Here is a 19,729-nt window from a genome sequence, read left to right on the forward strand (position 1 = left end):
CGACAACTCCTGAGTGACTTAGCAAGTCACGTCTTTCAGGTAGACTTGTACAATCACCTGGCTACCGGTTGCACACCAAAGCACAGGCACTGAGCATGGATTTGCTCACATTTTTATTAAATCAGTGTACCAGAAGCGTGTCTCATGCACCTGAAGCATAAACACGTGCTTTCAATGTTTCAAAGTGATAAATCACCACATTTTTACATTATAATATCACGTAAACAAGTGATACTAGACTTTCTTTTAAATGTAAGCTTCCGTAATGGCCCACGATGGCTCAAAACAAAGTTTTACAATACGTACCATTTAAGACATTTGGTATAGTAATTTCAAGTATCAAACAGATGCGTTAGAGCATTGTGAGAGGACAAATCTGCTCAAACTGGTGCTGTGGTGCAGTAGGGGACAGATACAGTGGGGCAAATAAGTATTTAGTCAACAACTAATTGTGCAAGTTCTCCCACTTGAAAATATTAGAGAGGCCTGTAACTGTCAACATGGGTAAACCTCAACCATGAGAGACAGAATGTGGAAAAAAAAACAAACAAAAAAAAAAAAACAGAAAATCACATTGTTTGATTTTTAAAGAATTTATTTGCAAATCAAGGTGAAAAATAAGTACTTGGTATATACCAAAAGTTAATCTCAATACTTTGTTATGTACCCTTTGTTGGCAATAACGGAGGCCAAACGTTTTCTGTAACTCTTCACAAGCTTTACACACACTGTTAGTGGTATTTTGGCCCATTCCTCCATGCAGATCTCCTCTAGAGCTGTGTTGTTTTGGGGCTGTCATTGGGCAACACTGACTTTCAACTCCCTCCACATATTTTCTATGGGGTTGAGATCTGGAGACTGGCTAGGCCACTCTAGGACCTTGAAATGCTTCTTACGAAGCCACTCCTTTGTTGCCCTGGCTGTGTGTTTGGGATCATTGTCATGCTGAAAGACCCAGCCACGTCTCATCTTCAATACCTTTGCTGATGGGAGGAGATTTTCACTCAAAATCTCTCGATAGTTGGCCCCATTCATTCTTTCCTTTACACAGATCAGTCGTCCTGGTCCCTTTGCAGAAAAACAGCCCCAAAGCATGATGTTTCCACCCGCATGCTTCACAGTGGGTATGGTGTTCTTCGGATGCAATTCAGTTTTCTTTCTCCTCCAAACACGAGAATCTGTGTTTCTACCAAAAAGTTCTATTTTGGTTTCATCTGACCACAACACATTCTCCCAGTCCTCTTCTGGATCATCTAAATGCTCTCTAGCAAACCGCAGACGGGCCTGGACGTGTACTGGCTTCAGCAGGGGGACACGTCTGGCAGTGCAGGATTTGAGTCCCTAGCGGCACACTGTGTTACTGATAGTAGGCTTTGTTACTGTGGTCCCAGCTCTCTGTAGGTCATTCACTAGGTTCCCCCGTGTGTTCTGGGATTTGTACTCACCATTCTTGTTATCATTTGGACGCCACGGGGTGAGATCTTGCATGGAGCCCCAGATCGAGGGAAATTATCAGTGGTCTTGTATGTCTTCCATTTTCTAATAATTGCTCCCACAGTTGAGTTCTTTACACCAAGCGTTTTACCTATTGCAGATTCAGTCTTCCCAGCCTGGTGCAGGTCTACAATTTTGTCTCTGGTGTTCTTCGAACGCTCTTTGGTCTTGGCCATAGTGGAGTTTGGAGTGTGACTGACTGAGATTGTGGACAGGTGTCTTTTATACCGATATTGAGTTAAAACAGGTGCCATTAATACAGGTAACGAGTGGAGCCTCGTTAGACCTCGTTAGAAGAAGTTAAACCTCTTTGACAGCCAGAAATCTTGCTTGTTTGTAGGTGACCAAATACTTATTTTCCACTCTAATTTGGAGATAAATTCTTTAAAAATCAAACAATGTCCTTTTCTGTTTTTTTTCCACATTCTCTCATGGTTGAGGTTTACTCATGTTGACAATTACAGGCCTCTCTAATCTTTTCAAGTAGGAGAACTTGCAAAATTGGTGGCTGACTAAATAGTTATTTGCCCCACTGTAAATTTGTTGCGGGGTGTCAGTTTTGCTAGGTTTACAATAAAAATGCTGATGACCTCAGACTCATCCCCAAGTTACTTTTGAGAACCTTGTATAATCCAATGTTTCCTATAAATTTCTGGCTGTGACATATTTACTCAGAAGAACGTCAGATATAAGCACATTAAATCTAAGAAATTGCACTATTTTCATAGTTTCTTATTTATATTTGCTACAATATTTTTTTCAGTGTTTTGACAGACTAAAATTGAAAATTTCGGCATCTATTCTAAAGGCTTCTAAAAAATAAATGTAATTCACATTTTCCTTGAGCTGCGGAAACATTAGGTAGTAGGTGCAATACTTGACCTAGGAGACAGCACAGTGGAGGAGATCTTTGGTTTAGCTCAGCTGGTGTCCAGTCTCTCTCCACTGAAGTGCAAATGGTGCTGATAAGGTCATCCTGAAAACGTTCTTGTCCTGGCCTCACAACCCAAGATACTCGGCCAGGAACAATGCCAAGATCTTGGTCAAATTCTCCACCGTAGGCCGATGCATGTTCTCCTCGGTGTCGTCGAACGTGTGCCACACATGCGGGAAGGGCGTTGCGATGACGTGAAGTACCGGGACGCCTGGAGGTGACAGATTCATGGAGTACATTACTTTAAGGTGGTACCAATTAGGGGTGTGACAAAATATCGAAATGGTGATATATCGTGATACATTGTATCCCAAAAGGTTATCGATATGATCCTGCCAAGAATCGAGATATCGTTTTAAAAAGGTGTCAGTGTCTAAAAAAAACCCCTAACAGCTATCGATTACTTTAGTAGTCGATTAATCGATGAAATATTTAGTTCGAATAATCGAGTATTCAGATAAGGAACATAAAAAAATGCAAATACCTGAGCTGAGCCTCAAACGGTATAGAAAAATAAATAAATGAGGATCCCAGTACAGCAAACGAACAATTGGCTAACTTACATAGCAAAAGTCCGCTAGCTTAAATGCTATAAAATGCCAACTTTTTTTTTTTTTTTACACAATGCTCTTAACAAATGGTTCAGACACATATTCCCACCCAAAAAATTCGGCTAAATATACCTATAAACTAAATTACGATTGCATTAAAAAAAAAAAAACTTAAGCTAAGTTATTGTTTGAGCCAATGTTGGTCTTAACAGGGAGCCTACTGCTACTTAATTAATCTATTTTTCTCTGTTGTTGTTGAAGTGCAATTGTTTGTTTTACTACAACTTTATGCCTCTGTGCCTAAATGCTTAAGTTATTGAAGTGCAATTTTATTTTTTTCTTGAAAAGATATTTTTTTATTCTGTGTTCCTGTGCGGTATTGGTATTGTTGTCTTTTACTTAAGAGGCATGGTCTATTGTTTTTAGTTGTGATTTCTTAAAAAGTATTTTTGAATTTAAGATGAAACGTTTATTTTGTTTAAATGGGTGTACTTAATATTACTAAGTATTATTAAAATATACTGTACTCTTACTGTGTTATTGTAAATTGGTAAAAAAAAAAAATTGGGCGGGGGGGGGGGGGGGCGCAATAATATCGCATATTGCAATAATTTATGAGAGAATTTATTGCCCACCAAAATTTGTTATCGTGACAGGCCTACTTTCAAGGCGCTCAAAACACTTTACACTACATCGCCATCTACCTACTGGTGACACAGCAATGTGGGGTTCAGTATCTTGCTCAAGGATACTTAGGCGAGTACATCAGGGCAGAGAATTGAACCCACAACCTCTGAGCCACACCATCCCCCAGTAAACCGGTAGTGTTCATCTAGTGACACTGACAAACTATGTTATCACCCCGAGCGTCCATTGCACACATAAAACATGGCGTCCTCCGTAGGTCGAAACATGTACTAAATATTATAGATTTTTTACATCAATGGCAATATCTTATGTGTTTCTCATAACATATTTTAGTAAAAGAGAACAATTGTGGCTTATTAGATAAGTCTTTAAGTCTGAGGTTCCCTTTAAAGTTTCAAATACCGTGAATGAATATTTTTCTTTCATCACTCTTGATTTTTTTTTTATTGGAGTGCTAAATAGTTCCCATTGTTTTTTGGGTCAAACTGTAAGATCGGTGCAAATATTGCTACAATTTAAATACACCATAGGCATTCACCTCTACGAAGAAAGGGGACATGATCGTCCTCAACCCTTCCGAAGCTCCTGTCCTTCCTGAAGTATGAGTGCTCTGACGGGTGCGACTTCAGGAGACCCTGACGATGGAGGCGCTTCTCTGTTAAAAAGACACCCATTAAGGGATTATAGCAGGGTAAGTCAATAAGTGTCTTCACTTTTGTTCCAATGGCGTACCGCAAGCAACAAGTCACTTCCGCTCATTAATATTGGTGACGTTAGCTACTAGCGGTGTCAACAATAATCGATGCGGCGATGCATCCCGATGCGGGACATGGACGATTCGATTCGATGCGGGCAACAAACCGAATCGATTCAGCGCATTTTAAAATATATAAGTACGTTAAAAAATCTTCCCTGCGCAATTCCGGTGATGCAACGGATTTGGTTTCCCCATTTGTATTATTATTCTCATGTTTCATTTTTTACACACCGCATAACTCTGGTCAAGTTTCCCACCAACCTCGTAGAAGCCAAAATGTCTCCAGATGTCTGCTTTCAATGTCTTAGGTGCATCAATAATCTTTCTCGCTCCCTCTTTCTCCGCTTCAGCCATTGTTATGTTATGTCCTATCTCTTAGAGGTTAGATCTTGTGCCCGAACTCGATTAACATTTTGGGCCCGACCCGAATTTTGGGTCAGGTCGGGCCCAAAATGTTAAGCATTCACGTTCGGGACTAATAAATTATTTAAAAATAAATAAATAAATAAAATTTTTAAAAAAGGGATAAAACCGAGAGCAGGCTCTCTGTATTGTGCATTTGCTTGTGCACTCACATGAACGCCGTGGCCCGCATGTTTTATATTAAACTTTCCCAGCGTTATTTCGTTGTGTAAATGCTTTTATAATGATCATAAAAATATGCAGACTATTTAAACATTAAGAAAACTTGCGTTTTTTTCTGCCAACTAAGAATTCGTTTCGAAAGACACTTTTATTAATGCACAGAAATGCAAGAGAAATGTGATCCTTTTGAATCTTCTCTGTGTGTCTGCAAAACCCAAGTTTTTTTTTTTTTTAATATTAAACTTTCCCAGCGTTATTTCGTTGTGTAAATGCTTTTATAATGATCATAAAAATATGTAGACTATTTAAACATTAAGAAAACTTGCGTTTCTTTCTGCCAACTCGAAGAAATGAAAATAAATTGCTGCTGCGTTTTTTTTTTTTCACGTCACTCCAAGAAAAAAAAAAAAAAAAAAAAAAAAAAACGGGTCGTGTAGGGTCGGGCTGGATTTTTTAGGCCCGATCTAACCTCTATTGCACATATATAGTGGGCTAGGCCTACATTTTACTTTTGTTCTACATTGCAATTTATTTAATGTTTTGTTTGCAACTGAATTGATCCCTGGATTGATATTGCGATAGAGATGCTGCTGCAGTACAGTATTTTCTTTGTCGTTTTCTTTAATATTTACTTGAATATTTTTATTGATGGGTCGTTGAGACTAAAATACAGTGACTGTTATTACTGATTTTGCACAGGAGTTCAGATGTTGCACTGTGTGAAAGGCTGCTACTGTGTGTAAAAAAACAGAAAGCCCTGGTCTCATTCAAAGCACTAATTAAATGGTGTGATCTGTTTTTTTTTTTGTTTTTTTAAAAAAAATATATACAGTATATCTGAAAGTATTTTCATTTGACTTCAACCAGGAGTGACACAAGAGCCAATTAAAAAGTTGTTTAATGTCTGACCGCTTGTGTTGCCTCATGATTGAAGAAAAATATGCTTTGCTTCAGAATTTTAATGCATCCCAGGCTTTAATGCATCGCGATGCATTGCCGAATCGAATCATGACCCTCTTAATCGAATCGAATTGTGGCCCTCCGAATCGTAATCAAATCGAATCGTGAGGGCAGTGCCGATGCACACCTCTGTTAGCTACTGTTGCTAAGTGAAGGACAAACGGGAGCTCTTCCCCAAAAGTAAATGAATGGAAATCATGTACGAAGGAGATGTTTACAGAGCGAAACCTACCAATTCTCTCCGAAAATTATGCCCCTGGTGCCAAATTCACTGACAAAGATGTGGAAGAACATAAAAATGTTCAGTTAAATAGATGGCTTGAGTGTCGAGGGCTGAAAAAGACGGAAAAAAAAAAACGAGCCGACCTAAGCATAGCCTTAGCTTTTTTATCGACACCTTTTTCTTACGCGACTGACACTGACATTCTCCTGTTTCAACAAGCTACCCTTTACCACCAGCCCTGTCCTCTCAGTGTCCTACGTCTCTGACCGTTCTTGGGGGTAATTTATATTCTTAGTTTTGTGGAGCGATCGCAAATGCTACTCAGTGACAGGCAACGAACACTTTTAATTTTTTCACTCCTAACAAATCTTAATTCTATAATTTATTTATGCTTCCCCCTTACTAAAGTTTTTTTTTTTTTTTTTTTTTTTTTTTAACAACAGAAAAGGTAAGTGGCAGTCAGATACCATTTTAATTATTTTCAGGTCATTCATTGTCAGACAGAAGCAGCACGGCACAACATCATGCTAAAAAATAAGTTAAAAATATCAAAACGGCTGCGTGAAGTCTCTGCTCGTCTATGATAGGGCGCGCTCGGGTGGGGGGTCCCGGTGCCGGGATTGCCGATGGGGCCGGGTAGGGTCGGTCGCCAACGGGCTTACACTCACAAAGGATTCACAGGATTACTGGGTTCTAGATCACAGAGTTGAGTTGTGTTCACAGCTGAACAGGACAGTTTAAAAGGAAAATAAATATATAAATAAAAATATAAAAACGGCTTACTTCTTTGTCCTCTGTAAGACCATGCCAACCCAACAAAATGTTTACTGCATATGAAATGTTAATGGCTTCACCGAGCTGCTGTTAAAACTCCGCGCAAGTTGATTAATTCTTCACATTTTTTCCTCCGAGGTTTTGGTTTCGGGAAACGTATGAAGAAAACATCTTTCATAAGTCGTAATGTCTAGAGTCGTTTCTACAAGTTCCAAAAAAGCAATGTGTGATCGGCATGTTCCTTTTTGAAAGATTACCGGAGAAAAGTAGCAAAATTAACATGGTTTCTATGCGAGGGAGGGTCTATAATATCCCACTTCTGCTTTACTTCCGCTTTACGATGCGACGTCACGGTCTAAAAATGGATGTGTGCGGTACGCCATTGCTTGTACGTATATAAATTAGATTGGCTCATATTTGCTGTTCATCTACCCGCTGCCATCAGTTGGTCGAACCAGCGTGCCGTGTTGTCAAAGTGGTTTACTATCAGTGGATCAGGAGGACCCAGAAGGTCCAGCAGCACAAAGAGTTCCTGGAAAGTCAGTTGAAAGTGAATCAGATTGAATAATAGTGGTGTCAACAATAATCGATGCGGCGATGCATCCCGATGCGGGGCATGGACGATTCGATTCGATGCGGGCAACAAGCCGAATCGATTCAGCGCATTTTAAAATATATAAGTACGTTCAAAAATCTTCCCTGCGCAATTCCGGTGATGCAATGGATTTGGTTTCCCCATTTGTATTATTATTGTCATGTTTCATTTTTTACACAGTGTATAACTCTGGTCAAGTTTCCCACCAACCTCATAGAAATGTCTCCAGATGTCAGCTTTCAATGTCTTAGGTGCATCAAGAATCTTTCTTGCTCCCTCTTTCTCCGCTTCAGCCATTGTTATGTTATGTCCTATCTCTTAGAGCAGACCCGGGCATTTTACGGCCCGCGGGCCAAATACGGCCCGCGGACCCACTCTGACTGGCCCGCGAAAGGTTGCTTGGACTTAAGAAAATAAAACCTACTTTCAAAATTGTGCGTAATGCGTGGACTAAAACAGCCGGGCTTTTACTTTGAAACCTGTTTACGGCATGCGTACGTCATTTACGTCCAGGTACTGAAACAAGTCTGAGTGCATGTGACTAGCAGCAACTCAATGGTAACCCTAAAATGTCTGCATACGCCAAAAAAAAGAAACGTGGACGCTAAAGTTCGTGGTTTTAAAAAAAATATGGACAACTAAATATTTATTTACAGACGTCGGTGGTAAACCCGTGTGTTTACTTTGTGGTGAGCAGGTCGCCGTGTTTAAGGAATACAACGTGAGTAGGCATTACGAGACGAAGCATGCAGAAAAATACGGACATCTGACTGAGGCTGGAAGAGCGCGGTTATCTGAAGATTTGCTAGCGAAGCTAGAAAAACAACAAGGCTATTTTACCAAGCTATATGCAGCCCGGGATGCAGCAACCAAGACCAGCTTTGTGATATCTCATAAAATCGCTAAAAACTGTAAGCCGTTTTCGGAGGGAGAGTTTGTGAAAGAGTGCTTGGTGGACTCTGCAGCACTAATATATCCGGAGAAAAAAGAAGCATTTGAGAAAGTCCCGCTGTCCAGGCGAACGGTGACCAGAAGGGTGGAGGACATCGCGGAGAATCTCCGACTTCAGCTAAAAAGTGGAGTAGCAAGTTTTGACTTTTTCTCCTTGGCTTTGGACGAGAGCTGTGACGTCCGCGACACGGCGCGGTTACTCGTGTTTCTCCGAGGAATAACACAGGATTTCACGATTACGGAGGAGCTGGCAGCAGTGAGATCAATGAAAGGAACAACCACGGGGAGTGATTTGTTCAAGGTAAACGCATGCATGGACAAGCTTGAACTGAAATGGGACAAACTGGTAGGAGTCACTACTGATGGTTGTCCCAATCTGACCGGGAAATAGTAGGACTTTTGAAACGGATGCAAGATAAAGTGACTGAACTTGACGCTGAGCATAAATTGGTGTTTATTTGGTGTTTTTCTACCTACACATGTGAGCAAACATTCTCAGTAATGAAGTTTACCAAATCCAGGTACAGGTCCTCTCTGACTGAAGACCATCTGTCAGATGTGCTTCACATCTCCACCTCAAACATTCAACCTGACCTTGATGCTCTTGTTAAAGCTCAACAGAGGCTAGATTTCTCTCGCTGAAGAAAAAAAAATACTGAAACATGTTTGTTCTGCACTGTTTGGCAGTTTGATAAAAATGTTGAGTTATGTTACATTATTGTGGTATCGTTATAGAAAGTTAAAAATAAAGCATTGTGGTAATGTGACTGAAAAGCAGTCAAAAATGTAGCAAACTTACCTCTGTTTTCACTGAATAAATTCAGGTTTTTTGTAAAACAACCTCACTCTCTCATTATCTAACAATAACACATACTCTTACCAGCTTCTGTAAACAATACAATTTACTTATTTCAATGTTGAAATAAAATTAATAACGAGTAGATTTCAAATTTTGGTCCGGCCCTCCACAATATTTTCTGCTTCTCATTTGGCCCCTGGGGAAAAATAATTGCCCACCCCTGTCTTAGAGGTTAGATCTTGTGCCCGAGTTCAGGCCCAAAATGTTAAGCATTCACGTTCGAGTCGGGTCGGGTCGGGTCGGGTCGGGCCGGGCCTCCCCGCGCCGGACTAATAAATTATAAAAAAAAAAAATTTAAAAATGGGATAAAACCGAGAGCAGGCTCTCTGTATTGTGCATTTGCTTGTGCACTCACATGAAGCAGTGAAGCCGCCCGCTTTTTCTTCTTCTCCTCCGCTGTGGCGCTTGCGATTCGTTACGAAAGACGCTTTTATTCATGCACACAAAGGCAACACAAATGTGATCCTTTTGAATCCTCTCCTCTGTGTGCCTGCAAACTCGTTTTAAAAAAAAATAATAATTTTTTTTAATATTAAACTTTCCCAGCGTTATTTCGTTGTGTAAATGAATTTATAATGATCACAAAAATATGTAGGCTATTTAAACATTAAGAAAACTGCCAAGAAAACTTTTTTTCTGCCAACTGAGAATTCGTAACGAAAGACACTTTTTTATGCACACAAAGGCAACACAAATGTGATCCTTTTGAATCCTCTCCTCTGTGTCTGCAAACTCGTTTTTTTTTTTTTTTTATATTAAACTTTCCCAGCGTTATTTCGTTGTGTAAATGATTTTATAATATCACAAAAATATGTAGACTATTTAAACATTAAGAAAACTTGCGTTTTTTTTCTGCCAACTGAGAATTCGTTACGAAAGACACTTTTTTATGCACACAAAGGCAACACAAATATAATCCTTTTGAATCTTCTCCTCTGTGTGTCTGCAAAATCGCATGTTTTTTTTTTTTAATATTAAACTTTCCCAGCGTTATTTCGTTGTGTAAATGATTTTATAATATCACAAAAATATGTAGACTATTTAAACATAAAGAAAACTTGCGTTTTTTATCTGCCAACTGAGAATTCGTTACGAAAGACACTTTTTTATGCACACAAAGGCAACACATGTGATCCTTTTGAATCTTCTCCTCTGTGTGTCTGCAAAATCGCATGTTTTTTTTTTTTTAATATTAAACTTTCCCAGCGTTATTTCGTTGTGCAAATGCTTCTATAATGATCACAAAAATATGTAGACTATTTAAACATTAAGAAACATGCGTTATTTCTGCCATCTCGAAGAAATGAAAATAAATTGCTGCTGCTGCGTTTTTTTTTTTTCGCGTCACTCCAAGCCGGGTTGGGCTTCAATACCAGTGGGCCGTGTCGGGTCGGATTTTTTAGGCCCCATCTAACCTCGACTGTCTCTCTGCTCTCTCAATTGCTAAAAAAAAAGATATTTCCTCATGTTGAAACAGATTGTTATGGCTGCTAAAATGCTGCTGCACATTTTAATTCATTATTTTTTATTGTTATGTGGTAGTTACTGATTGCATTTCTAAGTTGATTGCACATATATAATGGGTTAGGCCCACATTTTACTTTTGTTCTACATTGCAATTTAGTTGGATGTTTTGTTTGCAACTGAACTGATCCCTGGATTGATATTGCGATAAAGATGCTGCTGCACTACAATATTTTCTTTTTCGCTTTAATATTTACTTGAATATTTTTATCGATGGGTTGTTGTGACTAAAATACAGTGACTGTTATTACTGATTTTGCACAGGAGTTCAGATGTATTTCACTGTGTGAAAGGCTGCTACTGTGTGTAAAAAAAAGAGAAAGCCCTGGTCTCATTCAAAGCACCAATTAAATGCTGTGATCTGGTTTTTTTTTTTTTTTAAATATATATCTAAAAGTATTTTCATTTGACTTTAACCAGGAGTGACACAAGAGCCAATAAAAAGTTGTTTAATGTCTGACCGCTTGTGTTGCCTCATGATTCACGAAAAATATGCTTTGCTTTAGAATTTTAATGCATCCCAGGCTTTAAGGCATCGCGATGCATTGCCGAATCGAAACGAATCGAATCGTGACCCACTGAATCGAATCGAATCGAATCGTGGCCCTCCGAATCGTAATCAAATCGAATCGTGAGGGCAGTACCGATGCACACCTCTATTGAATAACTTGCATAACTTCCTCCCGTAGGACGGAATTATACTTGTATGCCAGGGCATCCCTCACCACAGATTGCAACAGAGTAGTTTCTGAGTTGTCGTCAGGGTGGAGCGTGGCGGCCATACGTTGAGCCAGGTGACGGGAGCCGTAAAGCGAGTCTGTGGCCGTCCATTGCCCAAATGCCTCTTCCCCGTCGAAAAAGACGAGCTGCAGAGTTATAGGAGGCTTCTACGAAAAGAAGATGGGAGAGGAAGAAGCTAAGACAGTAGTGATGTTTTTACGAACAATAAAAGCAGTAACATAAAAAATTGAAGAACCTTACATGTTACCGTGCTTCCACTCACTTGTTGTTTGAAGGACTTGAGTTGTTTATCCAGCACGGTGGCCAACTCCAAAATCATAGCGCAGGGCACCGCTGAGTCGCTAGCCCCAATAAAGACTCTCCCCGGGTTCCGGCTGTGTGGAGGTAGCGCTTTGGAGTCGTAATGACACGTCAGCAGCAGCCTGCGAGGGGCCGAAGGGTCCAGAATGGCAATGATATTTGTGAACGTGACCATCCCTTTTGGCGTGGCGGCCGTGAAGGTGTCCAGGTCTAAGTCCCAGCCGGCGGACAGCAAGGACAACGTGGAGGTAATATGCTAAAGAACAACAACTTAGCAGGACAACTGTATAGCAGGGAACACTTTAATGAGACTTACCTGCCGTACAACCAGGCTGCCTTTCGACCCAGGCAGCCTCTCTATCAGGATGGGCCTCAGATGAGCTTCCCACAACCGATTTCCATCCACTTGGGAGGCTAAGCGCTGCACTTGAGTCGAAGAGTACTTCGTGTGTTTGTGATATTGAGACCGCTGTAGAAGAGGCAAAAAAAAGTGATCCTTTATACGTATTAAATTTTAGGATGAATCAGCTTATAGCAGGCACACGACACTTATCTGCCTGCCGAACATTCTCAACCTGCCCGCCAGCTCATGCTCTCGTAATTATTTTTGTCACCTGATAACACAGCCATGTCTTCGTCATATCCCCCCACAAGCCCACTTCCTTACCTTTTTTTAGATTCAGACTTTTCTGATTGTGAAGAAGGCCCTGATTTGGTTAATCTCCATTCCGACTGACTCTGACCCTGATTATTACTTTCTGCCCTATTTCACCCAGTCACTTTTTGGCCCGCCTCCCTCAATTGACGTCCCCTTCTCAGTCTCACCCCGACGACTGTTACCTGGGTTCCCGGTTGGCCATCTACATTGGACCACATATAGCACGGCACTTTTTTTTTTTTTTGCTTTTAACCAAGAATCGAGACTGTTTTACACCCATATCTATAAAGAATTCGGGGATTTAAGCATTTATTCGCAAGAATTATCACCGGAAAAGCTCTGTTTACATAAGGCGGCCGCTAGCTACATTCACTAACAGACTAGCATTGTACTTCGACATATTTACGTAAAATAAATGCTAACTGAAAGTTTTTTTTTTTTTTTTTTTGCTTTTAACCAAGAATCAAGACTGTTTTATGTCCATATGTATAAAGAATTCAGGGATTTAACGATTTATTTACACGAGTTTTCACCGGAAAAGCTCTGTTTGCATAAGGCGGCCGCTAGCTACATTTACTAACAGACTAACATTGTACTTGGACATATTTACGTAAAATAAATGCTAACGGCAAGTTTTTTTTTGTTTTGTTTTTGCTTTTAACCAAGAATCAAGACTGTTTTACATCCATATCTGTCAAGAATTCAGGGATTTAAGCATTTATTCACAAAAATTTTAAACGAAAAAAGCTCTTTGTCTGTGATTCCACTCGGTCAGCTTTGACGCCCTCGCCAACAATGCAGGCCCCCTATTTATCGGCCCCGCGCCCCGTCAATACATTATGAAGTCTATGTTATGCGCATTGGGCCAGTCTTGGTTTAGTGGTCTGATGATGCTGCAGGCATAAAGATAAAAACATACATTTTGGCCTTTTTAAAAACATGCTGTCTAAATAAGAAGAAATTTGAATGGAAATTCACTTAGGTTTTAGCTTGCTAGCCTAGATATATGGATTTTGAATTTGGGAAAAAAAAAATCTAATTCCAAAGGGTTCGGTTAATGCATGTGTGAAACGTATGGGGGTTTGGTACCTTTACAATGTTAAGAACCACTGTGCTAGGCAATAGCCTATGGCAGAACAGCTATAACTATGTTATGTTCAGTAAACTTTGGGAGCTGCAAGTAGTAGCCCATAATGTATTTTTGCCTTTCGTATCCCGAAATTCCTTTCGTAACAAGAGGCAATATTTTCCCGTTGAGGTGTGATGAAACCTGAAAATTCTGTATGTAGACTGTAGAGACGTTCGTAAGTAGAGGCGTAGAGACGTTCGTATTAAAATAGCTACTCCTCCATTATTGCACAATGTACACACAATGTTTTTTGATGAGCTTACCAAAATACTGTCTTCCGTCTGCATGGACTTTGATTGTGTTGTTTTAGTGGGTGACTTTAACATTCATGTTGATAATCCTGAAGAAGGATGTGCTAGAGAGCTTTTAAATATTTTGGATACATTTGGTTTATCTCAGCATGTCACAGTTCCAACACATAACAGAGGGCACATAATTTAACATTTTTAACAAATTTTACATAATTTATAACTTAATAATATCCAAAGGTCTTAACATCTCTGAGGTCACAGTGAATGATGTTGCTCTGTCTGATCACTACTGCATTATGTTTAAAATGACCACCCCTGTCCATCCTCTGAAAAGGGAAACAGAGGTGATTAGGAAGCGTTACATAAGTGATAACACATGTGCGTTATTCACACAGGCGTATGCCTTATCATTAACCTCTACAATAGCTCCAGTGGAAGAACTTGTAAATAGTTTCAGTTCCAGTGTGATGACTGTAATGGACACTATTGCCCCGATTAAGACAAAAACTTTGTCAAGAAAGAAGAGGTCACCCTGGAGAAATGCCATACTAGCTATAAAACAAAAACAAGTTTGTAGACGAGCAGAACGCAGATGGCGAAAAAACAAACTCCTAGTTTTTTATGATATCTACAAAGAGAGTCTTCGCAAATACAACCAGGAACTGAAAAATGCTAGACAATCATATTTTTCAGAGATCATTAGTAGAAACACCAACAATACTCGCACACTATTTTCTGTTGTTGACAAACTGACAAACCCACAAGCATCAATACCTCAGGAATTGGCATCTGAGGTGTCCTGTAATAATTTCGCAGCATTCTTTACACACAAAGTACTAAAGATTAGCCAGGCTGTGTGCAACTCCGGATTAACAAATGTTACACTAAACACCTCCCAAAATGTCCCCCACGTCAATCTTAGACAGTTTAGCCTCCTGGACTATGCCACTTTAACAGAAATTGTATCGAAATTAAAGCCCACAACATGCTGCCTTGACATCCTTCCTTCAAACTTCTTCAAAACTGTTTTTCATTGCATAGCCCCAGACATACTTCAGATTATAAATACTTCCCTCCAAACAGGAGAGTTTCCTCAGACTTTAAAAACTGCAGTAATAAAACCTCTCCTAAAAAAACCTAATCTGGATGCCTCAACCATTAGTAATTACAGGCCATATCAAATCTGACATTCCTGGGGAAAATTATCGAAAGGGTTGTGTTTGAACAGATCCAGACTTTTATGATGCAAAACAATCTTTTTAACTCATTTCAGTCTGGATTTCGGCCACAACACAGCACCGAGACCGTGCTTATCAAAGTCCTAAATGATATTCGTCGGAATACCGATGCAGGCAAATAATCTGTTCTGCTACTATTGGATCTCAGCGCCGCATTTGACACGGTTGATCACAACATACTACTCAGCAGATTGGAACAGTGGGTAGGGCTTACTGACACTATTCTTCAGTGGTTCACATCCTATTTACATGATAGAGATTTCTTTGTGTCAATTGGAAACTATCAGTCAGAACGAACCAAATTCACGTGTGGAGTCCCTCAAGGGTCAATTCTTGGACCATTCTTATTTAACATCTATATGCTTCCGTTAGCTCAGATAATGGAACAGTATGACATCTCCTATCACGCCTATGCAGATGACACACAACTGTACATTTCTGTGTCCCCACATGATTATAGTCCCTTAGTCTCCCTGAGTAAATGCATTCGTCAAATCAATGAATGGATGTGCCAGAATTTTCTCCAGTTAAATGTAGAGAAGACAGAGGTGATCATTTTTGGGCCAAAAAAGGAAAGGTCAAAGATAAGCAGCCAACTTAGCACAATGTCACTAACAGCTACAAATCAAGTCAGAAACCTTGGCGTAATTATTGACTCAGACCTAAAATTTGATAGCCATCTAAAGTCCGTCACTAAATCCGCTTATTACCACCTAAAAAATATAACCAGAATTAAGGGGCTTCTGACTCAACAAGACATGGAAAAACTTATGCATGCATTCATTTTCAGCAGATTGGACTACTGCAACGGTATATTTACAGGTCTTGATAAAAAATCAGTCAGGAAGCTGCAGCTAGTACAGAATGCTGCAGCCAGAGTCCTCACAAATACAAGGAAGCTGGACCACATTACACCGGTTTTGAAATCGCTACACTGGCTTCCAGTGAGTCAAAGGATAGACTATAAAATACTACTGCTCGTCTACAAAACACTTAATGGCCTTGGACCAAAATACATGCTTGACTTGTTAGATTCCTATGAGACATCTAGACCCCTAAGGTCGTCTGGAACGGGTCTTCTGCATGTTCCAAGAACAAGAACCAAGCAGGGTGAGGCAGCATTTAGTTATTATGCTCCTCACCTCTGGAACAAGTTACCCGAACGTCTGAAGTATGCTCAAACTGTTAGCTCCTTTAAATCAGGGCTAAAAACGCTTTTGTTTGGCACTGCATATCCATAACTGTCTATATATTTCAACCTACCTGCCTTCTATTCCTCTTGTGCTTATGTCCATTGCTGATTTCAATGATTATTAGTAGTAGTAGTTTTTGCTTTATTTTTATTTTTGTTTTATTTTTATTTACTTATTTTTATCCTGTGATTAAATGCGATCATTTGTCTTGGTTTTTACGTTGTGTTGATTTAAATGTGATTTTTATGGTCTTCATGTGATGTAAAGTACTTTGAATTGCCTTGTGTTGAATTGTGCTATATAAATAAATTTGCCTTGCCTTGCCTTGCCTATTGTTGAATGGATCAGAATGAAATTTAGTAGGTATATTCTATGGATGTAAACGCATCAGTGGTATGAAAAAGTATCCAAACCTTTTGGAATTTCTCATATTTCTGCATAAAATCACTATTAAATGTGATCTGATCTTTGTCAAAATCACAGATGAAAATACAGTGTCTGCTTTAACTCTGTGCACAAATCAACTATATGAAAAACCATGGCTAAGAATGGTGTTCATAGGAGGACTCCACTGAGGAAGCCACTGCTGTCTAAAAAAAAACATTGTTGCTTGTTTAATGTTCGCAAAAAGGCACTTGGACAATTTGTTTTGGCAAAATATTTTGTGGACTGGTGAAACCAAACTTGAATTGTTTGGGAGTAACACACAAGGTCGTGTGGAGGTAAAATGGAACAGCTCACCAACATCAACACCTCATCCCCACCGTGAAGCATGGTGGAGGGAGCATCATGATTTGGGGCTGTTTGTCTTCCTCAGGGCCTGGACAACTTGCAACCATTAATGGAAGAATTAATTCAAAAGTTTATCAGGGTGTTTTGCAGGCAAACCTGAGGCCGTCTGTCAGACGGTTGAAGCTAAAAGAGGATGGGGGGGCTGCAACAAGACAATGATCCAAAACGCAGAAGTAAATTAACTTCAGAATGGTTTCAGAAGAACAAAATATACTTTCTGGAGTGGCCAAGTCAAAGTCCAGACTTGAACCCCATTGCGATGCTGTGGCATGACCTAAAGACAGTGATTCATGCCAGACACCCCAGGAATCTGACTGAATTACAGCAGTTTTGTAGAGAAGAATGGCCCAAGATTAGTCCTGATCGATGTGTCAGACTGATCTGCAGCTACAGGAAGCGTCTGGTTGAAGTTACACACGCCACAAAATATTAAACGTGATGGTTCACTTACTTATTTCCCCCCTTCTGTCATTGTTTGCATACTATCCTCATTAAAATATTAAAACCTATAAATGTTTGGGTGGTTTTAGTTAAAGCAGACACTGTATTTTCATCCTTGTGATTTTGACAAAGATCAGATCACATTTCATGACAAATTCCAAAAGGTTCAAACACTTTTTCATTCCACTGACCGAGTCCAATTAAATAATCGCAGCTGATTAATTGTAGACCATTTAAGTAGTTAGTCCAGTTATCTTAAAGATGCCAGCGTTGCGTCTTTTTGTGTACTGGGCAGTCGTAGTTCATTTGTATTTCTTTTTAAGAGAGTATTACTTGAAAGATTGTGGTAAAAAAAATAAATACAATTTTGATGGATAAGAAATTGCAAATATGTTGCCATATGGAGCAAATTAAAAGGTTGTCAACAAAAGATTTGGTGGATGCATCAAACATTTTCACATTATGGGCAATGTGGATTGCTCTTTTGTAGCGGGTGGGAATCTTGGATACATCTCCTGAACATATGTCAGCGACGCGTGTGAACAAACATGGGTAACAAGCAATCAGAAGAAAAACTATGATTAAGTTTGATGACCTCACAGACCATTTTAATGGAATTTTCACATCATTGCACAATGAGATGTCATTTTTTTTGCCCCTTTCCGTTTTACCTTGTCTTTGGTCAGATCTGCAGCAGACACGCTGTTCCCGTCGGAGACGTTGGACACGTAGAACCCGAGAACCAGGACCACCACCAGCGCCCCGAGGAGGAACAGCAGCAGCAGTAGCAGTTGGGGACGGGGCCTTGTCAGCCGGTCACAGTCGTTCCCCTGCCGCGGGGGCATATACCGTCGGGTAGTCTTGGACATGACAAAGACTGCGCAGGTTCTCTTCGCAGCGGATCCAAACAACTACGTGTTCATAGATTGATCAAATAAGGGAAGGGAGCAAAACAAGAGGCGGAACCTGAGGAATAAAAACAAGCTCATCTGAAGTGCAGAAGTTTACGTTAACGTAAAAATATACTTCTAAATGCTATTTTGAGGTAACAACGCATTTCCGTCGTAACACGTTAGTGTATTTCAATTAAAAAATATGAACTAATATAAATTATTGTGCTGGGTTTAGCGCATTAGTTTATTTTAAAAATTTAAACATGTAAACTTCCGGGGTGTGTTTATTCTTCTTCTTGTTTTTTTTTTGTTAGCACTTGACAGTTTAACCCTTGTATCATTGAGCATTACCGCCATCTACTGGGTTGACGGTTTGGCAAGAGATCAGGTTGTTACAGACTGCAATTCTGCTATTCTGACAATTAAAAAAAAAAAACACACCCAGTGTGGAAAAAGAAACTCTACATAATTTTCATTAGCCCTGTTTCCTTGAGAAATTCAATTAGTTGTCTTTGAATTTTGCTTGTTTTTAACTTTAGAATATTTTCCAGCCTAAATATATTAATACCTCTTTTGCCTATTCCAGAACGGTTTTCAAATGTTTCCTCTCCTCCCCATATTTATCACACACCGTTAACACATGTTCAACTGTTTCACTTTCCTCGCAGTGTGGTTTATGGCGGAAAACATAGACAAGGCTGAAAAAAAAAAACAGTTTCTGCTCTTGCACCCCTCTTTAAAATAATCTGCTGTATTTTAAACCCCAAAAAATGTTGTGTTTGACAGAACAATATGTCTATATGCTGCCATAGCAGATTCATGGCGCATCAAGTCCCCGAACTATTTTTTAGGGCTGCAGCTATCGAATATTTTACTAGTCGATTAATCGATGGACTAGTTAGTTCGAATAATCGAGTAATCGGATAAGGAACATTGAAAAATTAAAATACCCGAGCTGAGCGTAAAACGGTATAATTTTTTATTTTTTTTTTAATGAGGATCTATGTACCACAAAAGAACAATTGGCTAACTTACATTAAAAAAAATGTTTTAGCTTAAATGCTATAAAAAAAAGTTTTTTTTTTGTTTTGTTAGTTTTTTTTTTTTTTTTACAATGCTGTTAACAAATGGTTCAGACACATATTCCCACAAAAAACTGTTAAATATACCTATAAACTAAATCATGAATGCATTAAAAAACATTACCTCAAACAAAAACTTGGCTAATGTTGGTCTTA

At 39.4% G+C, this 19,729-nt stretch overlaps 1 protein-coding gene across 1 annotated transcript; it reads right to left on the minus strand.

The window, feature by feature from the left end:
• Window positions 1-534: 534 nt before the first annotated feature.
• qpctla (glutaminyl-peptide cyclotransferase-like a) lies at window positions 535-18,779 on the minus strand. The gene is made up of 7 exons (XM_057838544.1): window positions 18,270-18,779; window positions 12,213-12,365; window positions 11,859-12,152; window positions 11,581-11,742; window positions 7,359-7,458; window positions 4,166-4,282; window positions 535-2,639 (listed from the first exon to the last, which is right to left on the minus strand). The coding sequence occupies exons 1-7, from the start codon at window positions 18,465-18,467 to the stop codon at window positions 2,494-2,496; spliced, it is 1,170 nt and encodes a 389-aa protein (XP_057694527.1). The 5' UTR covers window positions 18,468-18,779; the 3' UTR covers window positions 535-2,493.
• Window positions 18,780-19,729: the final 950 nt, after the last annotated feature.

Source organism: Corythoichthys intestinalis, chromosome 6 (genome assembly GCF_030265065.1).
Source record: "Corythoichthys intestinalis isolate RoL2023-P3 chromosome 6, ASM3026506v1, whole genome shotgun sequence".
Taxonomy (NCBI): domain Eukaryota; kingdom Metazoa; phylum Chordata; class Actinopteri; order Syngnathiformes; family Syngnathidae; genus Corythoichthys; species Corythoichthys intestinalis.